The sequence below is a fragment of the Mirounga angustirostris genome, unplaced genomic scaffold (genome assembly GCF_029215605.1).
Source record: "Mirounga angustirostris isolate CCGP_5_RB_7025 unplaced genomic scaffold, mMirAng1.0.hap1 SCAF_2, whole genome shotgun sequence".
In the NCBI taxonomy this organism is placed as follows: domain Eukaryota; kingdom Metazoa; phylum Chordata; class Mammalia; order Carnivora; family Phocidae; genus Mirounga; species Mirounga angustirostris.
In genome coordinates, this window is record NW_026991710.1 from 49,903,919 (window position 1) to 49,914,301 (window position 10,383).

Here is a 10,383-nt window from a genome sequence, read left to right on the forward strand (position 1 = left end):
CATCCAGCATACCATGGCGGCCTCCACAGCAGCAATCACCCATCACATATGGCCCTTTAAAAAGCATTTACTTTTATTTTTCTTAACATTGTGGATTTGTCTACAAGATATCTTATAACATGAAAATAAATCGCTTCACCCTATGTCTGTGATGGCTGCCTTTTAATGAATCCTTTATGCGTTCCTGTTTTTGGAAACTGTTACTTGAGTACAGAGTATGCATCAGAAGTCCATATAAAAATTGATACATTTGGGAGACTTTATTTAAACCAGCAATGAATGAGTTCAGTTTTGGATAAACATAACTGCATCACAGATATAGAATGAATGCTATATTTTCACAAGTTAGCAGTGTATTGAGAAGTTTAATAGAATTCTTCAATTAATTGTTCTGTAAAGAAATATCCTTTCTTATTTATGAGTATTGGTTAAATGTTTGTGTTTTCTTTCGTGGTTGCATTTTAACTGATTTTGGAACTATTATAGATTCTTGGATTTCTGTTTATTCAAGAGAATGCAAAAACCTTGAAGAAGCATGTGGTTAAATTTTATTTCACTGCAATTATTTCTTCCCAGAATAAAATGTTTAATCTCCTTTAAACTCAAAGTTTAATATATGCACACAAAGTCATCACTCATTATGGCATGGAATCTTTAATACTGACACTATGTTTTTAGGAATCAGATCCCTGTGTCTTTACACATTCTCTTGTAATATTATTATCTACTGACCCTAAACAATCACTAATGGGTTTATATGTAGGAAAAAAATTAGAAAGTAAATCCAAATATTTTTGTTTTGAAAACTCCTATGTGCAAATTATTTTGATGTGCCATTTATTTGACTAAGCATTATTTCATGAGTACATCACTTTGACAAATTTAACATAATCCTTTTGTGGTTTTGTGTGTAGGAATTAATTTGAATCTTACGAAATTCTTTATCAAATTCTTAGAAAGTGCTTGATTCTCTTCCTTTTGACCAGCATATTCAAAGCACCACACATGAATTATGTTAATATTATACCTATTTTAATGTTAAGACATGTAAAATTAAAGGTAATGAATTATTGAATTGACTTTGATGTGTATAAATTGAAAGCTACGAATGATTACACCAAAATTTTGTGGGTTTTTTTTTTTTTCTAAGTTATAGCCAAATATGCTTTAGATAATATCAGGCAATGCTTGTGTGGAAATTGCAAATTCATAGGTTTTTAAAAATTACTATTTTAAAGATTTATTTTAGATGCTTTTCCATTTATAGGGTTTCTATCAATTGCCCAAGTGTATATATAGATACGTACATATAGACTTACTAGTCTTTTTCATTTATTTCCAAACATTCGATACTTAATTAAACATGCTAGCAATTTATACATCTTTCATGGTCGGATGTTTTTGCTTTTGTGTTTGTGTGTGTGTTCTGTGGCCAACTGGATGTAAATGTCATAGTGTTCTGTAATCTTTTTCAGAGGGGCTTCTGAACAATGCCAGGGATACAAGTGTCATGGATACTCTACCACTGAATGGTAACCATGGCAATAGTTACAGCATTGCCAGTGGTGAATACCTGAGCAACTGTGTGCAAATCATAGACCGTGGCTATAACCACAACGAGACCGCCCTAGAGAAAAAGATTCTGAAGGAACTCACTTCCAACTATATCCCGTCTTACCTGAACAACCACGAGCGCTCCAGTGAACAGAACAGGAATCTGATGAACAAGCTGGTGAATAACCTCGGCAGTGGGAGTGAAGATGATGCCATTGTCCTGGATGACGCCACCTCCTTTAACCATGAGGAGAGTTTGGGCCTGGAACTCATCCATGAGGAATCTGATGCTCCTTTGCTTCCCCCGAGGGTCTACTCCGCGGAGAACCACCAGCCACACCATTACACCAGAAGGCGGCTCCCCCAAGACCACAGTGAGAGCTTTTTCCCTTTACTAACCAACGAGCACACAGAGGATCTCCAGTCACCCCATAGGGACTCTCTGTACACCAGCATGCCGGCCCTGGCTGGTGTGCCTGCCACAGAGAGCGTTACCACCAGCACCCAGACCGAACCCCCACCGGCCAAATGTGGTGATGCCGAAGATGTTTACTACAAAAGCATGCCAAACCTAGGCTCCAGAAACCACGTCCATCAGCTGCACACCTACTACCAGCTAGGACGTGGCAGCAGTGATGGATTTATAGTTCCTCCAAACAAAGATGGGACCCCTCCAGAGGGCAGTTCGAAAGGACCAGCTCATTTGGTCACTAGTCTATAGAAGATGACACAGAAATTTAAGCCAACAGAACTAACAGCTGGTTGACTGTTCTGAGTTGATATAAGCAGGGGTAATAATGTGTGTACTCTTAAATCTTTATGCTGTTCTTGAGAGACAAACACAAACTTCCAGACTTTTTTTTTTTTTTTTTTAAACTGGGATTTTTAGGTCAGCCCGGGGGAGAAAGATAACTGCTGAAATTCCCCCGTGCCCTCTCCTTTCCTGTCTTTCCCCCTCAGATGGAGACTTCATTATGTTAATGAACGAGATATGAAGAAAATGGCGCTCATTGTGGCCTTGTAGAATTCTGTTGTGTTTGTTCTAACATCTCTGATGCTCTGTTACTATAATAACAAGGACCTGATTTTTAAAAGGCCAGAATGGTTGTTCGAAATTAGTAACAGTGCTGCATCTAGATTGGAGTGCTGCACAAACAAACATAAAAACAAAGCAAAACTGCATCACATAGTGGTTTTTAGTCACTCACAACCTGAATTCACGGCAGCAGGAATAGCTGTGGAATACAAGATAAAACAACAAAATAATGAAATGGAGGGGAATTCTAGAATTATATGCTAAATGCATATTTTATGATTTGCTGTATTAACTGATGATAAAACTAATGGCAGAAAAAAATTGAACAATTTCTATGTAATGTACAGATACTAGCATTGCACATATAGTCAGCTTTCTGTTCCTCCAGAATTTGAGTCCTGTTAATGTAGTGGAAAAAAAGAGATATTTTCTTTTTCTTTCGTGCTGGTCTTGCAAGTTTGTCTACCAGTAAGAGAGCAGTTTCCTTCCTTTCTTCTTTCTTTTCTTTCTTCCTTCATTTTCTTTTCCTTTTTTTCCTCTCTTTTCCTTTTTTTCTCTTTTCCTTTTTTTCTTTCTTTCTTCTTTCTTTCTTTCTTTCTTTCTTTCTTTCTTTCTTTCCTTCTTTTTTTCTTTCTTCCTTTCTTCTTTTTTTTATTGCTTTTTTTCTTTAAAATTTCACCTGGCAAAAAATAAATAAATAAATAAATAAAACTATCACTTTATAAGAATCATTTTCTAGTAATACAAATTATTTTTTACAAAAAAAATAAAATAAATAAAATTAGACTTTCTTCCCTCACTATATATCTTTATTCAGTCAGAGTATTTCCAAGAGCATTTTTGCAAATTAGAGCAGGACGAACTTCTATGTTTACAGTGCACATCTGTTGTAATGCAAAGCATATTTGGCAAGCAGTTCATCACCAAGACAGTAGCTATGATTCTAGAAGTCAAGAGGTGTCAATAGAACTAGTGGGGCTTCTGCATGTAAAAAAAAAAAACAAACGGTATCCCATAGGCGTTAAAGTGCTGAATGCTCAGTCTGATCCCCAAGTGGGCACCTGCACTACCAATTTTTAAAGGAAATTCACTCCCTTGTAGTAAGAATTGAAAGGTCAAGTTATTTTGAAGTGATTTTTTTTCAAAAAACTTCTGTTTATTAACAGGAAAATTTATTTATTTGACAGGATTTTAAGTAATGTAGGAATACAAGAGGTAAATTAGCAGCACATATAATTTTTTTTTTAAATTTATGATCCATTTTGTATGGTCTCAAAGTTGGATGACCTCATTACTAATATTTGTTGTAAAAGTGAAACTTGTTTGCCAAACAATAAACAACTGATTGAGATTTAGAAGATATTGTTTTGATGTATGTACTATATGATTAATTACTCTTTTCATTTTTCTCGTCTTTCCTTCTGTTTTCATTATATATACTTTGCTAATCTTCTATGGCCCAAATGAGCCATGCAAAAGAAATCAAATCTGCCTAGATGGATAACCTAAGCACAAAATTACACCATTTTTGCAGACAAAGTAAACCAGAGAAATGGGATGGGCATGTTTATGTTGGATGAAATAAGATACATAACTTACTTTTAAGCAGGTTAATATGTTACTATGTGCTTATTTTATAAACCAGCTGGAGTCACTATGCCTACTATAAAAACCAGCTTCAATCAGAGATTTAAGTATGGAATTGGAGGAGGGGGTGGGTCATGTCTTTTTCTTCCTTGTAGGTCCCATTTCGATGTTAAATTTAAAGTCACTCAATTGGCTAAAAAAATGCCAGAATAATGGCAAAGTGAATATCCATTTTATAAAGATAATATATTTTTATGCTAATTTTTCTTGTCCCATATATGGAAAAAAGTCCTTTCAAAGAAATTTTCTACATCTCCAGTTACTGAAGAACCCTTATCAGCAGTGTCTAAGCATGGAGTCCCTTCTAGAGCAAAGCCAGAATGAATTTGCCAAATTAGAATTTCTCTTGTAGTGTGTGGTATTTTGGTGATTTCTTTTTTTCTTTTCCCCCCCAAATCTAAACACCACCCATCTATAAATTAATTTCTTAAGATGAGAAGGAGTAGTTTACAGAATAGCCAGTAATCTATATATAGTTTAAAAATATACAACAAAAAAAATTCTGTGCTGGACCAGAGTACATCATAACCTTAATATCACCTTAGAATATCTTATTTATCATTCCTTTTTGGTCACTTAACTGAAGTATTTTTTAAGTCTCCAGATTTTTTTTAAGTTGCAGGAGAACCTCAAGCTTTAATGGTAATTAGGTTTTCTCATACCACCCTATGGCAATATTAACACCTGACAGGTGGTTATCCTATCTGTTGCATAGAATACAGTTGGTAATGAAAGAACTCTTTTTTGACAAGTTTAAGGTAACTTCAGAAACACAGATGTTGGTCTGTGGATTATGAGCACTTATGCTTGTTTTACCAATTCAACAGAAATCCATATGAAAGCAGCTCTGTCAGTAAGAAGCCAGTTTCACAGAATGGGGAAACTACCTCAACTCAGCTTGCTGATGCTGCCAATTCTGATTTTCAGATATCGCTACCTCCCCACACGTTATCTTTTATGTTTCATTACGTGGAAATTTGAAACAGGTAGCCTCCCAGCTTTACATAGACCAAGCTGAAGAAAATCACTTGAATACATAAATTGGCGCAGAAGGCCATTTCGTACTGTCAGTTACTACCAAGCTCTTGCAGCAAGATGAAAGGATGAGATTTTTGAATTTGAATACATCATAATTGATGTGCTTTCAGAAAGACTTAAGATCCCAAAGACTTTTACAGAAAGAGATTGTTCCCCCAAGTTTTATGTGACTATAATAAAACAAAACAGTAAAGAAATTAATTATGTATACATTTCAATAGAAATTTGTGTATATCTACCATGTATTCATTTAGTCCATTTTACACTAGCAAGGGTTGAATTCTTGAACTTGACTTTTTTCCCCACGTCTTCCCTTGTGTAGCTATTGATAAATTAATAATTTTAAATTTTTTTCTTGTTTTTTTACCACCTTAGGTTGACTATGTTTTAATACCCTGTGCCATACATGACCTACTTATCTGCATATTTCTGATATGTTTATCTGATTTTCTGTAAAGTAAATTTTCACCAAACATACTGTACATACATAAGCACATTATTTGGATAGCCGCAAGTAAAAGTTACGCCAATGAAACAAACCAATTATTATTTCCTAGTAAAATAATATTTTCATAATGTTTTACTCTTGAACTTTTTTTTCGTTTTGAGGTCTATTTCCCATGCTACTTTATCAGGACACTAGCTAACAGACCTCATGTTTAGCTGAATCACAGACTGTTGGATTGTTGCACAGCCCATGTTCCTAATTGATAATATTTATGGAGAAATCTAAATTTTGTGAAGGAGAAATAGATTTGATTTCCTTTAAGTTTTTTGAGTATCCCTCTGGTTCCACACTACTAAAGTTAAAAATACTATAGTTGAATAATAAATTGCTATGCTAAAATAATCATAATGACAAAAAAGAATTTGCATGAGAACAATTATGTTGAAATGAAAATAATCAGGAAACTGTATTAATCAAATGCAGATAATGGAAATATGTCAAACAAATTGTCAAACAAATTCACAAAGGCTCTAAATTAAAAGTGTAGTTTATGACCTATATTTTTTAAATCCCCATTAACCTAAAAATGTCAACATATTGATAAAAGATCTTTAAAATTTAGTGGTTTTTTGTTTTTTAATATTAACTTAGTTGGTATGATGAAATGTTTCATGGTAATGCAGATAAACGTATAAGACAATTAGTAATATTTATAGACTTAATTTTAGGCAATATCTTCAGCTTTTTCCCCCCACACATGTTCAAATCGATTGACTGGTTTGTTTACTTTAAAAAATGACATTAAAGACTTTAAAGATTGACTTTCTGCATTATAGAGACCAAAAGGGAGAGGAAAAATAGTTTCTGGGTTGTCTAAAGATCAACTCCAACTAATCAATAATCATCTCCTATTAGTGAAAGAATAATTTGTTTTTAGAAATTGTTCATTAATACTGTACCAAGGTGCTACTGCTTGAGATGTTTTTGGAAAAAACAAAACAAAACACTATAGAACTACTGTGTCAATTCAGATTTAGAGAGAGAGATAAACAAAACAAATTAGAAACCCTAATTTGATTTTGAGCAATTCTAAAAATATTGACAAGAATGTCTTTTCTTCTCTAACAAAAGTATGTGAGATAAAAGAACAATATGTACGATCTTCCTAGTATATTGTAGTACCAAGGTATTAAGATTTAATTAGTTCATGTTTAGTAATTCATGATTATAACTCACCACATAAATAATTACTATGCATTTCTAAAAATACTTTAATTATATCTTATGTTAGATTTCTGCACATTAATAAATTAGGAACATGGAAGCATAAGAATGAAGCAGCAACATTACAAAATAGCTTATGGGAGTTTTTTTGTGCAAATGAATTCTACATGGAAAGCTTCTTTGAGATCATAAAATAGATTTGATGAATCCCAACCATAAATTCAGTTTTGTAATCAGCAAATATATCCTTTTTAAGCCATCTGAAAAATATTGATAAATATCTAAATTTTCATTTCTAATTAAAAAGTGTTGGTAGCTGCTTCTTTCCTGCTTAGGCCATCAGAGGAATCACTCCTGATTGCTAATTAACCTGATTACTTCTACTTCCCCTTTGCTTTAAAAGTGAAATCAATCTTTAACTTTCACCTATACACACACTTACATACTTTGATTCCTTTTATTTACAGCTTGCAGGGGAAATAACTGATTTTTTTCAATGAAACAGGTAGTTATTATGGTTTTGCATATTTTCATTTTCAATAAAGTTATTGCTATACCCTCTTTAAAAAAAAAGCCAACACGTCTTTAACATCCAGGACCTTTAAATTATTGAAATATCTTCATTTCAACTATGTTTTGATGTTTCTTTCTCTCAGTAGTATGTCACACAAAATTTTTCTAATTTAAGTCCCATTAGAGTATTTCACAGGTAAATGCAAACTATGATTTTTAAGAAGGCATGTGAAAAGAGAACTTTGATTTATATGAAGAAGTCAAGGAAAACTATACAAGGAAAAAAAGCCTCTGTTGGGAAAACCAGGTCTTTTCAATCACAGTATGAACAGAAAAAGGGCAGAACCAAGTTGGCAGACTTACAGTGAGGTAGCAGGACCTAAATTAGAGTTACAAAAAAAAAAAAAAAAAAAATCCAGGAAAAAATAATGAAATCGTTCAGAGTGGTAAAAATCTTAGTGTACCAAATGCTATTAATGTATTAAAGCAAAAATTGAAGTATACCATATTATAATTTTATCCTGCTGATTCCACAGGAAACTCTAAACACTTTTCACACCCTTTAAATATTTCTTGTCTAGCCACACCTTGTCTCAAGGAAACATGAATATTTTATAGATATTTCTTAAGTATAAGTATTTTTGCCTCAATTCACTTTCACTCTCTAATCTGCTTACTCTATTGTATGCCAACAAAGTTAATGCTACTGGTAGCTTTGTACCTTTTAGAGCTTTATTATGAATCTTTCTAATAAACACTACATTAATATTAAATTGGAATTATGTACATTGTGCAAGATAATTCATAACCAAACAATATTCATATTACAGGGTAATTTATTGTATCTATGAATATTACATTGAGACTGAACAAATAATTACACAGCTGAAAATATTACTCTCAAGTCCTCTCTCTCTTCAATTATTATAGTCAATTCGTAAAATTCTGCAGACAGTTGTATGACATGTTATCAAAGTACTCCATAATCCAAATGTGTCTAAAAGTATTCCCAATGCTTCTTTCATTCTAGAATGCTAAAGGAAAGAGCTTGAAAGAAGAGGAAAGGAAAGCTGACTTCTAAGGATCTAATTTAGATTAACATTGCCATTCAGAACGAGTAATTTTGAAATGAGAATGTTCCACTCTGTGATCTAAGGTTATTAAAGATTTACAGTTAGTCCAATATTGGAGGATTTTAAGTTTTAAAGAATTAAGTTTTTCTCAACGGCCCAAGACTGCAGAATTTCACACTACATTGGCAAGGAAATGTGTTTACGTTCCCTACCTAATGTAGCTTTTTAAAGGTTAAAAATTCCCTGATTCTTCTGAAGGTAAAACTGGTAAAATGATCCTAGCTTCAAAAGGAAATGGCTTGGTTGACTTCGAAAAATGTTCGGCAAAACTCACGAATGTCATCAACTCTTTAACAGTCCGTAGAAGTCTTTGGGGATGGAACTCAGGATACAGTGACTAGAACACAGTGTCTTCTTAGGCTGACCACTGCCTAGTCTTCTAGAGCGTTTTTAATGCCTTGAATTTCAAGCTGTCACAATGTCTTCTTATGTTTTGAATAACATCATGAATCAAGAAAGATGAGGAAAAAAAACACCTAAAGTTGGTTTCCATGCCTCATTTCAGTATAAAGATTTCCTTTACCATCCTTAGTAATAAAAGATGATATGTCTTGAAACAGCTGTAGACAATCAGAATGTGTTCATTTATAAACAAGCCTTCTTTGTATATTCCCACACTAATCTTTGCCTATGAACTACAAAATAATAACAGAGTCAGCTTGACTTCCTTTCATTTGGCTTCTGTGAATGCATTGGAAGTAGAAGGATAATCTGGGAAGTTTCTCCATACTGTTTTCCCACTTGCCAAGCATTAAATCTAATTCAAGATCTATCTTTTCTAAAAATGATAGTTTATCTTTAAAAATAACTAATTAAGTTATTTCTCATTGATAGGAAAAATTTCTCTTTCTAGGAACAAGAATATAGCTATCGCAGGCTCTGGTCTCTTACCATTCTCATATATTTACACGTGGAATTAATCTTATCATATACACCTTCCAGATTTCTATCTATTGGATTTTTTTCCCTTGTACAACCCTTCCAACCTTTTTTTTTTCTTAAATGCTCTGTACAATCACATGTAAAATCATGAGCTACAAACCTCAATAAAAAATATCAGTAAACAATAAGTGATGTAGTCACTTTTATTATATGGGAGTGCCAAAACTTTGGTTTTGGGACAGTTTTTCGAACTACAGGGTAATTGAAACATAGACTCCTAGTAGATTTCCTTGCTATCTCCATGCCCTCCCCCCACCCTTTCTTCACACATTAAAAGTAAAATGCGAGGGCTTTTTATTTTTTTAATGTCTTCAGAGAACTGCTGCCATCCAAGGTAACCATAAGGTGATTTGCTCTTTCCAGAAGGATAGGAAGTTAAAATAAGAACTTACCATTTGCCCTTGAAGTTTGCCAATACTGAGATATAATCAAATGTCACCTAATCTTATTTATCCCCATCTTGAACTGGGGGACGGTCAGCCACTGATGAACTTCTGGTGCGAAGGAGACGATGGACTTCTGTGCTGGGACATGCCTTTCTTTTGAATAAAGGGCGCAATCAATATTAGTATATGGTGTGGGTCACAAAGATAGACATTATAGAATCACCATTTTGTAGCATCAGGGACTCCGATTATTTCGTTTACTAACTCTTAACATCAGAAAAATGAACACAAATATCAGCTGGAAAAATCCAATTCAGATACTTCTCCCTTATACTATTGAAAACACATTTTCATAAGAATTATTTGCAAAGGACATCAAGAGGAATCATCAGATTCTGAGTGCCCAGGATGTGCCTGGCACTTTGACTGGCCTCGTTTAATCTTTCTAATAATATGGTGAAG

The 10,383-nt window shown here is 33.5% G+C and overlaps 1 protein-coding gene across 1 annotated transcript in view; it reads left to right on the plus strand.

The window, feature by feature from the left end:
• ADGRL3 (adhesion G protein-coupled receptor L3) overlaps positions 1–6,702 on the plus strand; it is an 819,557-nt gene extending 812,855 nt beyond the window's left edge. The window contains exon 23 of the mRNA XM_045881084.3: positions 1,476–6,702. Coding sequence (XP_045737040.1) covers positions 1,476–2,275 — 800 coding nt within the window. The 3' untranslated portion in view covers positions 2,276–6,702. The remainder of the gene's footprint in view (positions 1–1,475) is intronic.
• The last annotated feature ends 3,681 nt before the right edge of the window (positions 6,703–10,383 follow it).